This window comes from Colias philodice, chromosome 14, assembly GCF_061535455.1.
Source record: "Colias philodice isolate Cphi_HAF_F1 chromosome 14, ilColPhil1 Martin Lab GWU primary, whole genome shotgun sequence".
Classification (NCBI taxonomy): domain Eukaryota; kingdom Metazoa; phylum Arthropoda; class Insecta; order Lepidoptera; family Pieridae; genus Colias; species Colias philodice.
Window position 1 is genome coordinate 7,195,400 of NC_143099.1, and position 20,586 is coordinate 7,215,985.

Genomic DNA, 20,586 nt, shown 5'->3' on the forward strand with positions numbered 1-20,586 from the left:
TAGCCCCAATTCATTGCTGATGCTTTCCAATTTGTCAAGGAATGAAGCCATTTCGACTTTATCATTTGCTATAAGCGTGGTGTCATCAGCATAACGCAGATTGGTGATTTTGGTGCCGCCGATATTAACTCCACCATCCCAATCTTCACAAACTCTTCTCATGATGTATTCACCATAAATGTTAAATAAAATGGGTGAAAGAATGCATCCCTGCCTCACTCCTTTTTCAAATTTGAATGGCTTGGACAAAGTATGGTCAACTCTTACAACTCCCTGGCTATTGTAATATAGTGATTGAAGCAGGAAGATTAAGTGCTGGGGTACACCGAGTTCAGCAAGTACCTTCCAGAGACAGCTCCAGTCGACACAATCGAAAGCTTTGCTATAGTCGATAAAGCACAAAACTAGTGGGATATCGAATTCATAAGCTTTTTCGACTAACTGTCTTACGTTTAGGATTTGTTCGCGTGTGCCTTTGCCCTTCACGAAACCTGCCTGTTCTTGAGGAATTTGCCAATCGAGATAATATCGAATTCGATTATTTATAATATGTAGTAATATTTTGCTACTATGTGAAACGAGGGCCAAGGTACGGTAGTTTCCGCAGTTTCTGGTGGAGCCTTTTTTGTGGAGAGGTAAAATAATCGATATACACCAATCAGTTGGCCAATCACCATGTTGCCATATGTGATTACAGATGGAATGAATATAGTCTATACCTTTGTCCCCGAGGGATTTAAGAATTTCAACCATAATATATACTGAATTAATATTTTAATGAATACATATCCACGTAACTAAATAAGATTTTTATAACACATTCTTGCTTGTTTATTCAAAATAAATAAGGAAAACACACACCACATTACGCTACACATATTATAATATGAGCAAACATTTTCTTATTAAATCTCGCTAATGCGAATAAAATTATGGTTGCAATTGAATACTAATCCTTTTATAGTGTTTAGACAGTTTTTAGACATTAACATAATATATAAATTATATTATTATGACGCGTGTATATTTTGTTTACTTTTCGAGTGTGGCATGCATAATATAAATTGAGCAATAAAATTGGATTACTCGTCCCCGACGATATAAATGTCTGAGAGTGGATTATGACGAAATATTTGGACATTTGCTGTTAATTTGTTGAGACACTCCCGAATGAAGAATGCAATTTGAAAGGAAAAACCGCTGGTGACTCTTTTAGAAAATATTCGTATGTAGTTCGTATGCGCTACATTATATTATGATAAAATAACATTATTTACTAAAACGTGAAAAGTTTGTACAATCATAGGTAACTAAATAATGTAAAGAGCAAATTATAGTATGCTCACCTTATAATATAAAGAAAGAGGCTCTTATGAAATAATATTATAAATAGACCGGTTCAGAAACTCTGTATCAGACAGTCCTATATCTAACTAGCATGATATAATCACAGAATTTATAAAAAATAACCTTATTCAGTTATTGATGTATATCTAGACATTAAATAAAATAACTCACCATCAGGAGGCACAATATCTTCGCAGAGACGGCAAGCTGTGGTAACCTGAAAAAAAATAAACATTAACTCAAAATATTTTGGACTCTAACACATGGAAACAAATTAATTTCTTCAGTAACATATTCCATAAATATTCCTAATTATGTTTATTTTAGTACTAATTGAAAATCTTTCAAAACTTTAAATTAATTTCTTAGCTAAATTAAAACGTATAACAGCAATCTCAAATTTAATAAACCTTTTCAGTTGCGGTAAATACGTTATGAATAAGCAATATCTTAATAACACTGAAGGGTAACGAAAGGTTTAAAAACATTAACCTAAACTAGTTCTTCAGGGGATTTTATAATCTAATTCGATAATGTAGAGTCTAGTTTTCTTTGGCTCTATTTAGGCTTGACTATAGAAGTAATACGGATAGATTACACTTGACCTTTTAAAATTCACCCTCGCTTGCTTTTTGCTTATTACAAAGCAATTTAATTACGTAGCGTTTGCTGAAATATGACTTGGTGGTTTAATGGGTGTGCATTAATTTGATTTTCTGTTTATTCTCGTAAAAGGGGAAACGCATTTATAGAATTATTTATCGTCTATATTTCGCTTAACGTATAACATAACGTGACAGATTTTTCATACATAGCTTTTGTAAAAAGACTTTCCTCCATCATATGTAAGTCAAAGTGTCCAGTTGATAGTTACAAATAAATAAATAAAAAATTATATGTACATTAAAAATTTCGCTTCAACAATTAAATTTACAAATATAAGAATTTACCAACATAAAAGTATAACCATTAATCACCGATAATCACATTGTCATTGCCAGTAATGCGATAGGTAGCAATAACAGTGGGTAGAAAACAAAAACACAGTTCAGAGATCATTCAATCAACCGCTAATGGACTCAACGAACACCTATAATTTACTAAGTTGCATTCTATTGTAAGGACATATACACATGAGTTCCGTAATGGGTGGTAATGCTATACATATAGACAGTTGAGTTCAGTTTGACTAGCGCCAGTTACATAACCAACCCTGCGAAAGTGTTTGTTTGAGATGCTTTCACGAACTAGAAAACGTAGAGTTAATTATTACATAAAAAGTCGAAATGAGTTAAAAATGTAATACTTTATTCCGATCTGTATCTCAATTAAACTAATAATGACTCAGTATTTTCTGTCTTCCTCCTGAATTTCCAACTACAATGCTAATTTTTGAATAAATTTAAATGGTTTTTTATTCTCTGCTATATTATACAATAGACCACCATTCCTTATGATTGATTTACAAGACAAAAATGCTATGCATAATCATAAGGTATGTACGGTATATATTATACATAGTATATTATACCTACCGTATAGGTACAATATACTGTGTGCGTAAGTGTGAGTGAAATTCTCCCTTTTTTATGATACTGTCTTATTAATAGCTTTAATTTGGAAAAGAAAATTTAGTAAAAAAATATCTAATAAGCAACTTGGAACATTTAAGTGAATACACCTACCTACTTCTTTAAAGACTATTATTGGCACATTGTACACATGTCTGTGTGGATGTAAATGGCATCAAATTGAATTAAATTGACACCGGGAAGGTCGCGTCACTCACTAATTGGAAATCAAGGCACAAGATTATTGATTGCTTTTCAATAACCATTGGAGTATGTTATTAAGTTATTTTTTCACTATTAATCTTTTCTTATTGTTGGGTTTTCTCGATCATTTAACATAGCCCATTTTCCGCTGCAAGCTGTTGAGTTAAATTTTTCTTCACAAAATTAATTGTAGTACATGATAACTTTTACAATAAATGTAACGATTTTTTTGCAATTTTTTTTATTTCTGTTTTGTAACTATTTCTTTTTATTGGGAATATAATATGTTGTATGGCATACATCCGAACGTGTATTTTTTAAAACACCTAGAAATAATTTTTTACAATATTTTTTTGTTTCAAACAAGGTCGACCGTCAAGAAAATCTACCTCTACTATTACACCCAACTTTCATCGTTACTGAAAAATGCATACAAAAATTATTAAAAACGAAAAATATCTAAAGCTACTATATACAGTATGATGAAGATGTACAAATGAGTATTTACTCTGTTTGCAAGAAGCTCTTACTATTTGATAAGCTAATGACCTGTTCTGTGCAGGAATGATAATTATTTACAATATTTTTTTTTTTAAATAAAGCTCTTTAGAAAATATTTCTTATTATAACTGTAGATCCTTAAAATGTAGAGCTATAAAACTGTAAAATTTTTTACCTGATTTACGGGTATATTATTAAAGGGTTAAATGTGTAAATATTTTGTTAGAGACATGACTGAAAGATGTGCATGTTGAAATGCTCTAATAATTTTCTTAATTGATTAGGAATACTCAATTTCCATCCGCCAACCCGCACTTGGTCAGCGTGGTGGATGGCCTGATCCCATCAATTCCCCATCCAAATTGGTCTAAGCATATTTCACTTTATCGAAAAGTCACACAGAATGGCCAGGTCGAGATTTTTTTATTATTTATAAATAATATCAACCAAGAATTACAGCTTATTCCCCATAACACATTATTTTATTTTGTTTGTACTCAAAACACGTGACTTTTTGTAATACTGTTTATATTGAATTACAAACATATGCTTATTAATCTAGTTTTATACATATTTGATAATGATAAAGCTATTTTATTAAAGTACTGATTAGAATAATATGTATATCGATGTAATTATACATATATTATTAGGTCTTATTACTTCGCTAAAAATATACCTAATATGCATAAAAATATTTTACCATCTTCAATGGCAAAATAAGCAAATAAATTACTTATTGATACATTTAAAAAGGTCCTGAAAATACAGCACACGTGTCAGATGTGAAACTTCTTTGGCGTGACGGTATTGCCATGACGTGACCTAGAAATTTTACTCTTAACACGCCTAAAGCAGCTTCACTTTAATAATTAAAAAATATACTTTCTTCTTAATGAAAAAAAAAAAAAAAACGAATCCGAAGTTGCTCTACAGTGTAGAGCAGAATCTACACAATATATCGTCTACCACAAGTCTTAAGTAAATTTTGACGAGCTTAAAGCAAAATGCATAAAAATTATGTTAAAATATTTTTTTTGCATCAGGAAGTAATTCTAAACTAGTATCAATTATTATATTAATTAAGTATTAATTATTGTATTATTAGTAATTATATTAATATTTATTGTAATAAATTGAAAAATATATGATATGATATTCAATTAAATTTGCGGCTTTTCCCCAAACCAAGATGACCCGTGATAACACATAAAAATATAGCCACTATCAATCTGTAATAATTTTGTTTTCTACCAGTTAAATAATTTTTTAAATCGGTCCAGTTATTTCAGAGCTTATTTGGTAAAAACATACCTCCTTCTCTAATAATATACGGAGATTAAACTATACGATATATGAACCCCACGACGCCCTATCAAAAACACAGTCATTGCAGATTACAGTATAGAAATATACCTATATAATGATATGATAAATTCTATAATATAATATATGTGGCGCTATCAAAGCAATGAACGCGTTCGTAACATATAAATCACTTAAGAAAGTTTTATCAGTATATAGATGGATGATAAACTATAGATAAAGCCAATCGGTCGCTTGAATACGTACAGCTACATAATTATTAATTTGTATTTACATTCGTTTTTGTCAAAGAATATTGTAGACAGCGGAAAATAAAGCCAAACCGAGTACAGCAAGTACAAAGAATTTGGCTCTATATTTTGTGTAAAAAATAGTTTTTTTTTACATATATAAATGTTATTGAGGAAAAACTACTATAAAATATTATATACATTGGAGGTCTTATTGTAAACATTAAATAGTCGAGAAAAGATTTTCTGTTCTTGAATTCAATATATATCATATGGAAAATCTACGGAAATCAATTCTTCAAATAGTAGGTATATAATCCATAAATGTGTATTTTCGGGAATAATCCTATTAAAATCAGAAATAAAAATCATAACGTTCAAAATACAAACTAATGATAGAGTTTAGCTCGAGTCATACAGTTTACCTATAAATATTAATAACACAAATTTAACCCAGCATTAATTACATTCTAAATATTACCATACAACGAACTAAAAAATTTTAATTATTTAATTCCAATATAATAATATTTACTTTATTTAATTCCAATACACACAATATACGAACAATATAAACCACGGAGTATAAAATTTTCATTAAAATGAATTCAATTCAGGAAGTTATTTACATTTCATTGACGCTAATCGGCTAATAAAAAGATACGCTATCGAGTAATAGATACCATCAAACATATTGTTATAATCTCTCTTTTATCGAAGTATTTACTATTTGAACTATTTATTTACTGTGGTTGTAGTAGCCGTACTTTCCAAGGAAACCGCATTAGCAGTTTTGTATAAGCAATGCTGGTTTGTAATTCTATAGGAAAAGTGTAACATAATAAAATTTTATTATTAGAAAAATGTAAGGAAAACATTATAAAACCTCCATCTTAAAACATACGTGCCTTTCTGTGCTTACGTATTTAGTGATGCGTCTAGTATTTTTTTAATGTGTACAAAACACAATACTATATCCGTAGCATGTATTTATTTTGATTGCAAAACAATTAACGTAGAAGCTGATAAGTTAACCACTTAAATTGAAATACTTGTGTATATTATATTTATTTATAACAACATTGTAACCTGTAAATTATATAAATTATATTATTATAATGTATGAACTTTGTAATATGTAGAAGTTAAGTTACATTAATATACAATTGTATAAAAATAAAAAGCAACTTACATAGCCGAACTTTGCCGTCATGTTTTGTCCCGTTGTATATTACGTTGAACATACATCTAACTGAATTTCCCAGCCGATTTTCTTTCGTTAAAACTGAACAATCCACTTTTATGTAATAATTTAACACACTTCGCATTCAACAAAAAAACACTCAAAACAGCATATTTATACGCCTTTATAAGCGTTACCGCAAACAATAGGCTTTGTAGTCACACGAAAAAATAACTAAGCACGCTCTACGTTTTCTGAAAAGAAACACCTCAAAATGTTTTACACCACTTTCATAAATTTTCCGAATAGACGTGTACGATAACTACGACCACTCCAGTTTTCGCTCGTCCTCCGTCTCCGAGAGTGGCTCTATTTACTACAGGATGTTTAACTTTTCCTATTTTTCATATGCGGTCGCTTTTCACGCGCGTATTTATTCGACTTCCGTGACAACAACTACATGCGCACTCCTCGGCGGACGGCCGACGACTACGAGATAAAAACCGCGCTTGATTAAAAACTTATAAGCTAAAACTTTTTTGTTGGTGTGCGTGTGTTGAAGACGATAATATGTGCACAGGCTTTTTGTCTGAGGCTTGCTTAATTTTTCCTTTACAGCCCTATAGCGTGGATGCATCTTACGTCTTCATGTGGACTAATAAATATGGCTTTCAAAGCGTCGATTGAAACTTTTAAGGGATGTCACTATCTCCAATCAAAGTGAGTATATGGGTGTGTAATAAAAGCTTGCGTTTTAAAAGAGAAAATAAAAGAGAAATGTGAATAGCGTCCACGAAACGTTTATACACCTGAGTGCTTGAGTGGCCAACGTAATCTATGCGTGGCTTTATCGAAATGGGCCAATGCGCGTACCTACCTCACTCCTTTTTATTTCGCTCGAGAAATCCTTCACCGGAGCGATAGCGTCGTTTTGCTTAACATAAATTACCTTTTTACATTGAACCTGAATCGATCGAACTATGCTAATCAGCAATGGAGTGTACTGCAGCGTCGTTTACGTAAATCAATGTTAAAACCAAAACAAAGAAAGTACTACGATTTTAGTCGTAAAATGTTAGCAGTTAAATGCAGTCTTTAGGAAATTAAAATATGTTTTATTGAAAGTGACACATAATATAGGAATACTAAATTTGTTTTATTATAATTGTAATAGGTATCATTTACTATCCTTAGCAACGATTCCGATAAGTAAAATAAACACATTACAGTTTATTCAGCTGTTAATTTCTGTTGTATCTATTGCGTAATTGTAAGTCAATGAATATTGGAATATTGTTAAGGTTAACGATACAATGTGTAATGCGATGCGATGTGCCTTTTGTTTTGTTATACCAAGTTCTAATTGTAATGAAATATTTATTTATACCTAGTTATTGTTTTTATAACGATTAATTCACGACTTTAAACAGTTATTAATATAGCAGGATATATATTATAGATATTTATTAGTGTCCGACCGAACTTTCGGTTTCGGTTTCGGTTTCGGCCGAGTTTCGGCCAAAAATCAAGTTTCGGCCGCAGTTTCGGTTTCGGCCAAAATCGGCCGAAACTTTTGCCGAAACCGAAACTTATTTCGCAAGTTCAGTGAACTTAGTTCACACACGTTCACGCTCGCCTAACTTCGTTTTCCTCGGCAACGGTTCCTTGTTCCTTGGTTGACCCACGCTGGTGGAAACAATTTTTGATTATCTATGTTGAGATTGGAACTGGGTGTAATTGTAATTAATAATTATTATTTTTATATAAGAGGTACCTAAAAGAGACTTATTATTCTTCTAAGTACAAATATCAATCCAAATTCCAAAGTATTAAAGACTCTTTAATAAAGAGAAAGATCTCAAAATACCAAAACTTAGTATTTAAAGTAACAGTAACAATTACTGATTTGATTTAGATGACTGATTTTACCGAGAACTTAATTTGAAAAAATAATAAAAATTAAATTTAGACACACACACATTTGTTATTATTAATATTTTAAAAATATTATTTTTTTATTTTATATTAAATAAATGATAACAACAAATTTAATATACTGTGTTTTCCTTTCATGCCCTAATTAAGGCAAAATAATAGGTAAAATGCACCAAAGTTCAGTATTTTTAGAAATTTCATACTAGACCACGTGAGTTCGGTTTCGGTTTCGGTTTCGGCCGAAACTGAAGCCACGGCCGAACATTCGGTTTCGGTTTCGGTTTCGGCCTGGAAACCAGTTTCGGTCGGACACTAATATTTATCAAGATATCGTAATAATTTTTGGCTCTATTATTTATCTTCAGATTGAATATAGTAAAAATGTATAAACAGCATAATATATTCAACATAAACCTTCCCATTATGCAAAAGGAACACTTTCAAGTTTGAAAATATAAACACGGCGCTACTTACACTAACAAATAGTTTTCAAGAGGTTTGAAACAGACCTCTCCTAAGGTTAAGTGCAAATATTAATTAACTAGATAATTACATTCAAAACAGCCTAACACATTAAGCCTACGTCTTTTTATTTGCACATTCATTTAGCGTATGTGTATTGTTGTTTGAAACATGTCATTGAGGAGTGTAGTGAGGAGTGATGAAAATTTTGAATACATTAACTGTAGGTATACTATTCGTGGGAGTCGAAGATGCCTACAATCCTACATCACACTGTTATACACAATGGCAATGAAATAATAATACATTTGACAGGATATTTGAAATCGAACTAAAGATATCTAAAACTAGATAATGGGAATTATTTTTGCTAGAATACAAAATAGAAAACAATTACAATAGAATCGTTATGTATGTATTTTATTAGATACTCGTTATTTTATGAAAGTCAACTTTAACTTCATGACCTGACCGCTTCGTTAATAGTAAAATAATAAATGAATAATAGAGCCCTTAATACTTAGGAGTAGTTATCTCTAAAAAAATCACTATCGGTATATTTACTATAATTTTTAAATTTTCCATTACAATTAACTATTTAAACGACGGAATATTTTAGAATATAGAGCAGGTGAATATGAGTTGAAAAAAAAAGGTGAATACGAGTTTTTAAGAATCAAGGAATATAAAAATCCGACTAATCCTAAATTCTCAGTACAGCTTAGTATTATTTTCCTTATTACACAACATTCAGCCTTGAATTGTTCAAAATAGTCCTTTATTTAAGGCTGTAACCTTAATCATGTAGCAAGTATAGACATTTAATATTCAATAGAATTCATCATTAGATCCTTAATGATCAATAATACAAGATTTTCCTACATCCAACATCGTTCACACGTAAATTTTAGATTTTATATCCTTCCTTTTAACTATTATTAAGAGATTTTGAGGAATAAATAACCTTTTATTTCTCAAGGATTGTTTTTTAAGGAATGGTGGTAAATACAAATTACTAATTAATGCGTGTAGTTGCTCTCCCTTGATTTTAGAATAAATATCTAATAGATAGACCGACTATTAAACTTCAATGCCTTTTCTTAACTTGACATTTTCGGTTTACTTAATCTCTACATTTCCTGTTGAAATAAAACGTCGATATTCTAAAAATTTCATTTAATAAACAACACAATTGTTACAAATAAGTACAAGTCATTTGAAATGAATTCAAAATATTTGCCGTATTATGCCATTCTCAGATAACTGTGTAAGTAATATTTTAACAATTGGTCTTAAATTCCCACTCGTGTTTCGCAGTAGTGATGTTTATTTGCCGACCTATGCCAACCGTTCGCCAAAAGCTACGTCATACATTTATGAAATCATATGCATATCTAAAGGTTTACACACACAAGGGAAAGAAATAAATGCACCAATTCCATATTCATTATTAAAAAAAAACACATGGGAAATATTCATAATCCATATCCATAAATTTTGAAATGATGCAAATGTAAAATAAAGTAAACTGCAATTAAATTTCAGAATAAGAGTCATACGTACCAAGAACCTTTGACCATCTTATTTCGATTTTGAAACTGTAAAATCCATTACCACCTCCATACACTAGATTCCCTAACTTATGATTCTTAAAACTGGTCACAGAATAGGAACAAAGCATAGCACAAAGCCAGAAAGATGAAGTCAATAAATCAGCTATTTACGTTCATCCGTTACTCTGTACCGCCGGAACATAAAATCCGGTGGAACAGCTTGTTCATGCACATCCGTATTAATATCCTACTTATCCCAATCATCAAATAACTGCATGTATCCTTGTGTGTTGAAATGTGGAAAGTGTTTAGATGCTTTCTTTTTCTCCAATAGTTAAATTCCTTCTCGTAAGACCCCTCAACGTATAAATATGGTACCAGAATATACTATAATAGCGGTCCGCCCCAGCTTCGCCTGTGGTACATGAACGCTTTTTCTCCATAAGAACCATCCTCGTACTTCAAAGAACATTATTAAAAAAGAGTTAACGAAATCAGTTCAGTCGATCTCGAGCTTTTTTGCAATTCATTTTTATATATTGGATTACGTGCACAAATCGTTCTCAGCGACAAAGTTTATCCAGTTAAGTTAAGTGGTGTACGCATAAAAGTTCAATCATAGACACTTCAGAATATTTTAGATTGAGTGGGTTATTGTTGATATTACATATAAGATGAAATATCCGCCAATATGTATCCGCTAGAAATAATTATAAAATCTATTACGCTATAAGTATAAAAAAGTACTCCATTTTTTCACTCCATTTTTTATTTAGTTTAAAAACTTTTTAAAGTAAGCCTACTGAAAAAAATTGCATCGTCATTAGTAAACGATATGAAGGTTAAGACTAGGGTTGCCAACCGTACTATAATATATAGTATTGTACTATATTTCGGGTCTGCGTACTATATACTGTTGAAAACATATATAGTACGCAAAAATACTATATTTTCAACACCGACAAATGCTACAAACAAATCCTTCATGAAAAAAAATAAGAACGCGCCTTTTAATTGTTAAGATGGCTAAGGGCTGATTTTTCAATCCTTGGTTAAAACTTATTCGTCGAATAATGTATAAAACTACCATTTTAAAAACGTATTCTAATTGCCCGTATTTGACAGTTTACGTGACATTTTAATATTATCGTGTAATACTTTATTGGACGGATAAGTTTTATCCAAGCATTGAAAAATCGGCCCTTAGTCATATAACCTATTGCGCATATACCAGTGGCGAGAAGTAAGAAACAGAAGTAGTGTATCATTAATAAAAAATGAGCTTTTGATTTATATTAATTTAATAATTGGATGTGACAATGCTTGACACTTTTATTTTAAACAAAAATCTGTTACACAGTGCAAGAAGTGCAAAAAAATATAGTTTTTATAAAAATAAATATATATTTGTCTATTTTTTTGGTTTTTCCCATAAAATACTAACTATATATTTTTTAAATGTACTATATTTTTTACACCTCTTCTTGGAAAATACTATATTTTGATGATGAAGTGTTGGCAACCCTAGTTAAGACTCCGACTTTGACCTTAGAAAAATTTCCCACCAGAAAATAGAACGTACTAAATAAATACTTAGAAATTAAATATTTCCTACATTTTACTATAATACTTCATTTCGCATATTTAAGCTTGAATCAACAAAATATTTAGCATACCAATCTAATGTTTGAGCGTCATGATGGGTATTTGTCAAATATTTTTGTGGTTATTAAAACCGTGTAAATTTCCATTTACACACATTTAAGATGTAAAGACTCTTGTCTTAAATACTAAGAAAACAAAACAATACTAAATTTTCTACCATACAATAATTTTAACACATTAGACGTTAGAATAACTTATGATATTAGGTCAATCACTAACATAACAACAAATCTAGAAGACTTTATGGTTTATATTAGCATAACCTTGATTTTCCGTTATCTAAATATTACCTACATTTGAATGGCATGCATACAAGCGAATGTATATCTTATTGCATAACGCACTCTGTAAATACTTCCTTATATTTCTGATGCGAGTTCACTTCAAGTGAACCGTTCGTTAAATATTTTAAAAGCTAAATGATACCACTCGGTTATACGGCTGGCAAATAATGACTGACCCCTTGAACATTGCGTTTTTGAACGAATATCGAGTACTTTATCCAACAATTTAATATCTGTTGAATGTATAAAATGTTATAATTGAAAATACCGATGACGTGGACGAGTTTTGTGATAGCATTAAAACAATTTTAATAATTTGCATACAAAGATTAGCTTATGAAAAATACTTTTTAATTCATTTAACTGACGCATCTGTAAAACTATAAATCATAAAATTGCTATAGGACTTTCAAAAATAAATTGAATAATGAGATAAAATAAGAAGGTTTAAAAATTGTAATGCAAAGCCTTTAAAATCTTAAATACCTTTATTTCTAAATGTAACCAAAAATCAAGTATCTATAATTTTAGAACCAGCCGTGTAGTGCTAAAACTAGATACATAAGTAAATCGTGTGACGACGTGTGAGTTTGTTCGATCAATTACATATATGAGGCGCCAGTCGACAAATAAAAGTACATTAACTTTGTATGTAATGTAGTTATTCTTCACATACCTTGTTTAAGGTTACACTATATATTTTATAACGCAATAAAATAGCTTTAAAAGTGTTAACATGTTCATACTAAAATAATATTGTACGGAAACCTATATCCCAAAAGAGAATAAAATTTTATATGCTTATATATTTAGGTCGTATTTATGAACCATTTCGAATAATAAGATTTCAACAAGAAGGCTGAAAGCTTTATTTATTTTTGATAATTCTATTTACGATACAATATTTTTAGACGAAATATTTTGTCATGTCTAATATAATATTAAGTTATTATCGAAACAGTTATATCATAAAATTAAATAAATTTCTCTTGAATCACGTAACTATCAAATTAATGTATCTACATAACCGAAAAATGTTGCGCCGATAATGAAAACATCGAAAAGGATGTCTTATTTATCATAAATTTAGTCCATTACAGGACTTGTTGTAAAACAAGAGACAAACGGTAAATTTAAAAGGTACAATGCGAGTAATGAACGAGAGAAGAGGCAATTTTTCATGTTAAGCCTTATAAGTATCGTGTCCTGAATGTATGCTGAAATATAGGTTATACAATTTTGTAGGACATGGTCTGAATATGAGTAAATTACCATATGTTTCTATACTATGTGCTAAAATAGGTAATTAGTGGTACATGTTTCATAATATTTATTCATACCTAAAATGTTTAAAAGTAGAAATATATCATCCTTGTAAAGAGAAATTCCAGATGCTAAATCAGCGATAGTACTTTTTTATAGTTAAGATGTAACTTTTAAAATGTCTCATCAAATCTACTATACAATCGTTAAACAAGGAGAACATGTGTCTTCCAATATTTGAATATAAGTTTAATGCTAATACGTGTTGACATAAAATCACAATCAAGAAAATTCCAACGGAAATTTCCTCATACTTTCCCCTGTCCTGTCAACATTGGATGCCGACACGATCTTGCTCAAAGCTTTTAATTGTCATAAGGCGGATCCACACGGAGCGAGCCCCGCGACTCGCGAGGCAATTGCTCCGCTAAGGCGTTTTCACACTGACCGAAATGCTTCGCGCAGCACTTGCATTTTGAAGTAAAACTTCTTTAGGTGCGTTGAGAGTAAAATTTCAAGGTAGCATCATGGCAATACAGTCATGTCATGGAGTCGGGCGACGATTTTGGTATCTTTGAATCTTACCAAAGTTTCACTCACAGAGTTACACTGCTAACACGTGTGCTTGGCTGTTGACACACACGCTCTTTTTTTATTGACAACAGGAAAGCGCTTGATTATCTCGCCTGATTTTAAGCAAGATGTGTTCTAAGATGGTACATGCTTCCTTTAGTAGGAAGTTCGCGAGGCTGCTCGCTCTGTATGGACCCGGCTTATTAGTATATTTAAAAAGGCGTACATAAACACTATAATATATTACATGCTATATCAATTTGTACGACTATCGATGGACGTGTTATTAACGTGTATTATTTTAGTTTTAATTGCATTTTAATGCTCTTCACATATGTAATAAAACTAATGGTTACTAAACAGGGTGATGTTAATACACGCAAAATGTTTTACTAATAAAGTATAAAAATGTAATTCTTATTTTCAAAGTATCAGTCCATTTTCTTTTGATGCCCACTAAAGTATTTTTTTTGTGTGATGACTATCATTTTTCATTATGTTATTAGTTTATTATTATGGAATTTAACGATGGACACAAAACTATAATCACGATTTTAAACTTTACGTAGAGACAAATAAAATCGTTTTTAAAGTAATGGATAAAATAACAAGAACAGAACGTGAACATCTTGCGATATAAATAATACAAATATTTAAATAACCTCTTATTAGTTATTTTAATCACATTATAAAAATAAAACAAGATCGCTAATTTTAATATTTGTATATGCGGTCAGAATTATTGTTTTATTAATAATTAGCATATTTTGTTTAATTTGCGCACAAAAATTAGCATTTTCATATCCTTTTATGCTTAGTCAATAAATAAATCATAGACTTTTATTCATTTTTTATTGAACTTAATTAATACCTAATACGATTATAATGTTAAAACTACTGTTTTTATGATATAATTTTATGAGCATATTGAATTGATTTAAAATACCTCGCATCTCATTAGACATGGAAGAATAAAACTTACTATTGAATATGATAACTAATAACTATACTAAAATATAATACCTATTATATTATCTGTGCTAGCTACCTAGCAGTCTACCAAGAAACATAGCGAATATAATGCTACAACATTGATACATTCATTTTCTTGTACCTACTTTTTATTGTATCCACACCGTAGAGATCCAAATCGATTCATGTTATACAGGGTGTGATCAAAACACGAGTTCAAAACCCATAACTAACTTCAAAATAATTAAATAAATAAACGACTCTGTATAAATTAACAACGCTTTCCTTATCACGTAGATATTAGCAACAAATGCTTCAAAATTATCGAACCATCGAATTATATCGACACACATAACATTGGTTTATAATTATCGATTCATTTTCCTACATGGCGCCTATGCTATATCAGGGGCTGATAACGATTTCCAATATTGCATATCTATAAGTGCGCCGTAGCTGTTCGGGATTTTATTATTATATTATAGCATGTTGTTTTAGGGATAACTGCTAAACTTGATATACCTAATTGGAGTAGTTAAATAGATAATAAAAAAATAGGTTAGTTGTTATTGCGATTAAAATATTGTCTATTATTATATATTATATTATTAAAGAAAAGGAGAAGTCTTTTCGAATAAACGAAATATACAGTAAAAAATATATTTATACTTTAAATTAAATAAAATAAAACACATAAACGAATTCAGACGGAAAGGTAAAGGAGGGGTAAAGATATCTGAAATAACTTGTTCAGATGATTAATTTGTTGACTTAAATAGACGCTAGATTATTATGTTTAAGCTGAAGAGTTTGTTTGTTTTAACACGCTAATCTCAGGAACTACTATTCAGATTTGAAAAATCTTTTGGTGTGAGGTAGCCCATTTATCGAGGAAGGCTATAGGCCTATCATCTCGCTAAGACCAACAGTAGTAAAACCGCGGAGCACAGCTAGTAAATGATATAAGGTCTTACATTTAAGATGCAAGGATATTGCACGCCTCATAAGCGAAGCGTTGAGGTGGGTACTACTGTCGCTTCGCGCAAAACATCTGATTTTTCAAACTTAAAATGTCTTTATGTATCATACATTGCACTTGTAAGATAATACATACACACACATATTAAGAAAAAACACTATTTTTAACGTTCATGATATTTTTGATGTCATTTTTGTTATTTAAACTAGTTAAAAAACAGTTTAAAAAAGTTCTGTCTTGGACGTCCGTGTGTCTGTATGTGCGGATCCTTTTTCTTGTTAACACGATAGCGACCGAAATACTTTACTAATCGAGTCTTTTTTTTTCTCTTACGCTTGAGTATGCTCAGGAATAGAACCCTTTCATTTTTCAGGGTCTGATTCGATGTGGTTTAATTGTTATTAAATAAACAAAAATAATAATTAATAAATATTTATTAAAAAAAAATTATGAGGCGTGCACTTTTGGATTTTCCAAATTATATTTAGTATATTTGCAATCCACACTATATTACAACACATTTTTCGCACCTCACGGTAATCGAAGATTGTAAATAGAATTGATATTTAAAACGCAAACAATGTAAAAATCGATATTTGATTCGAAATATTATCTTCTGTCTCTTGACCTGAGCACCTCTTTTAAGCGCTTAAAATAATTCGTAAGAATTAAAAATAAGAGAGATGGTTAAATTTAGCAGTATACCTCATTAGGTCGTTAGAACAACCAGAAACACAAAATCTAACAGCGCTGAAGGTGTATTATAAAGCATATATAAGTATGTGCACAAACGCAAGTACCCTCACCATTCCATTAATCTTAAAGTCGCTAAAGATCTAAGACGAATGAAATTGCTATACGTAGTCTACAGGTCAAGAGGCTGTTCTAACATCGCCGAATTTCTAACTCCGAGACGCTGTAAGGGTTTCAAAAATACCAAGGACATTTTCCTCCCTTACTTTCTTACCAGGACTACGTATCATGAAACATGTATATCACAGTACAAGCATAGTACCAAAAAAATCTATGAAATATTTGTTTCAAAACGACGAGAGAAAAATTAAATTGGTTTCGTAACCTTTTTACTAGTATCAAAATGACATTAAAAAAACATTGTGATGCCGCGACGTCATTAGGCGCGGGTCAAACACAAGCGGCGCGGGCGCGGGCGTGCCATAAGCGCACCTCTTGAATCTGTTTTGCACCACGTCCTTCTTATACATTTTGTATGAAAGAATTTTGGAAAGGCGACGAGGCGGCACGCCACGGTTGCGCCGCGGGCGTACCGCAGGCGTACCGCAGGCGCGCTTCCCCCATCGCATCCAAATATCCGCGGCGCGCCGGCAGTGCGCCCGCGGTGCGCCCGATGCGCGCCGCGCCGCTTGTATATGTCCCGCGCCTTATGGATAGCAATCGATGAGTCAATGAACCTTGTGGCCCAATTTAGGGGCCTATAAAATACTTTACATAATGTTTAGTAATAAAACTATGATATGGTTTCGACGAATAATGGATAATGATCAACAAGTTGTATTCAAGACAATACACTAGATGGGTGGTATGCTGCTATTCTAATTTGTCGTGGTAGATGAAAAATAACAGACTTAAACTTAAATAACAGTTCTAAAAAGCATAGACAAAGCAAACTTCTTATCTCAATACTCTTTGTCAAAGAAATATAATACCTGAGTCGCAAAATTTATTTATCTTACATTTATATATCGCTATTATGCTATTTCACCTATCTCACCATTTTCTCACTTCTAGGTGATTCTATTCAGTCATACTATACGAGTTAATCGTCAATTTTTACATCATTAAAAAGAAAAGTGACCTAACGCTATCCAGAATTACCTTATCAATGACACAATGGACAAATTTAGATATTGACTACATTGACTACATGACTACATTTAAAATTGAAAAGAAAATTAGCCTTATCGAAGCACTCAAATGTTAGTCATACAAATTGCTCATAGCTGTTTGAAAAACTGTTAATCGCATTAGCATCGTTGTTTGGTGATTAAGCTGATCAAGCTTTACCTTATGAGGTCAAAAAGATCATTGCCCAATATGAGTAATGAAGGAAAAACATTATTTATATAAATTATTAAAATTTCGAAAGGTTTTGCTCAGTATTGTTACGCTGTCTGTAACAAAACTGCAGTATATGTTCAGTTAATTTTTGTAATAAATAAATTACGTTATGAATATAATACGATATCACATCTTGCTAAACTGATTAGGGATTCACTTTCTACAAAATTTGTTTACGACTTTGTTTCAATTAATTTTTGTCACGATATTTTATACATCGATACTTTTAAAGACCTTCCTAGTTTACCTCAGGAATGAACTGAATTGATTATTAAAAAAAACCTTTTCTTATACACAAATAATTAACACGTACTAAAATTAAAACAATATTGCGTGCGCTAAAGGATTCTAAAAAAACTGCATTAGCACCTACCAGGGTTGTTCAAAAGTTCGATGCCTTTCGTAAGGAATGTTTGAGTGCATCTCAAATAGCAAACATGTTTATGATTAAGAACAAAAATAAGAAACCAACTTCAACTTTTAGCAAACAATACGTTCTAAATATAGAAAAGAGATAAACATATTTTCATCTTCAATATTAATAATAATTAATGCTCTTACTGTTGCAAAATTGTCTACGATGACTCACAATTGAGCAGCACCTTTGAAATTCAATTAAAATTCTAAATTGTTACGTTATCTTCATCTTCATATAGCCACATTTTATCTGATACGAAGGCCTAATTGCAAAATTACAAATAACGCCGTATAGACTATATTATCACCTCGAACATAACGCATTAATGAATTCCTAGTAGCACTGATTACGCATATCATTTGGAGCCCGTTGCAATAAATAGTATAGGATGAAGTGGACGTTCTCGCAGCACAGTTGCATAAAGTGACGTATTATAATTCATATTTTATACCAACACATGGCCGTCAAGTGCTAAGGCCAGCCGCTCGTTTAAAATTTGAGATCTGGAATTTTCTCGGACATTTACATGCATTCGTCGTCAAACCTAAGCCGCCTAATTAATGCGAAAGCACGCCTCTGACGATTGACCACACATCATATAGTATTTTCGTATACTTTATCCGTGTAGAATTTGTTTTTATAATTGTCGTACAAATATTGCGATAAGTGAAATGAACATTGTGTAATCGCAAATATTATTTTATAAGAACCGTGTCAGCTCCGTCCGAATAGTGTTCGACATAATATTTAAACATCGGGCGGTATGCGGTAGGCACACAATGAAACTGTACCTCGCATTCCCAAATCGTTCAGCGTCATGTGACTCAAAGTTTATCAATGTGATACAAGAACGCCATAAAACGCAGTTAATGAGAAAATTTCCGACTGTTTGATTAAGAAAGAATGTTTGTGTTGAAACTGCAAACCTGCTAATCTCGGTTGCGTAATAAAACGTGCCATTCGACCGACATAATCAAGGTTCGAGGTATCACAGAAAGAAAATATGGTTATTAGGATGGCACGGCGTGACCGCACGCCAGAACAATTACTTGGAGGTTTTTAACAAACCACAAGATAGAGGTTAGATTCCAAGTGACGCCTTTTGCAATATGACTCTACGAGCTAATATTATCGGCCATGAATATGCTATTCGATAAATGAGATACTATGAAATACACTTTCCCAACATTGTAAATTGTGTATGAATCTACTAAACAAAACCTTGGCGACATAGACCGGATAAAAAATATATGCCCACGATAATTAAACTAGTAAGGAAAGTAAAGAATTCAGAGGGATTTTTCAACTGCTGCGTAACATTACTCAAAAATATAGTCTGTTATCTCTCAGAATTCTCATTACTAAATACGTCACGTGGAAAAACTATAAAATTAACGTAAATATCCAAACTCGAAATTTGGCGCATTGGCGCTAAATTTGTGTCAAATTAATATTTGACAATCGGCTACACAAAACATTGTATTAAATATTTTGAATGAAACTAAATTAACAAAATTTTTAAAGGAAGATTTAGGACTAATCGTTTTCAACTTTACAGAGTTAATAACAACAGAGACTTCCATAGAAGCAAATAGTCAAGCGTTTATTTCAACACTTCTAACTTGCTTGCTTTAATTGTATTTAAGAACTACTGCTAATAAGTAAATGTCATAGTCCTGCAGTTAAGAATCGTGAGTTGTTTATAACTTTCTTCATATGATGAACAACTACATTGAAAGCTTCTAGGGACTAACATCAACACGTTGTCACATACATCGCGAAGTTTAATTTAACTGAGGAACTCTATTACATTGTTAAGGTTAGAGTTATGTAATGTGTTACAAAGACATCTTGGACGTTGTATGCACGTGTTATATTGCTATTTGTTTAATCCCATAGCTAGTAATTGGTATTCTATCTGTTGCTATGAGGAGAAATATGATTGAAGAAAAAATTATTGAGAATTAAGTTCAAATTGAGCTTTCTAAGATTAAATTATGAAATCATGTGAATGTACGAATAT

At 31.3% G+C, this 20,586-nt stretch overlaps 1 protein-coding gene across 3 annotated transcripts in view; it reads right to left on the reverse strand.

Annotated features, from left to right (window-relative positions):
* The window catches only part of LOC149482925 (uncharacterized), an 82,270-nt gene that overhangs the window by 25,817 nt on the left and 35,867 nt on the right, over positions 1–20,586 (reverse strand). For 2 of the 3 annotated variants that reach the window (XM_089703085.1, XM_089703083.1), the window contains exon 3: positions 1,519–1,564. In XM_089703085.1, coding sequence (XP_089559211.1) covers positions 1,519–1,564 — 46 coding nt within the window. Of the gene's footprint in view, positions 1–1,518; positions 1,565–6,371; positions 6,840–20,586 lie in introns of those variants that run through there. The other variant, XM_089703086.1, reaches the window with a different exon arrangement.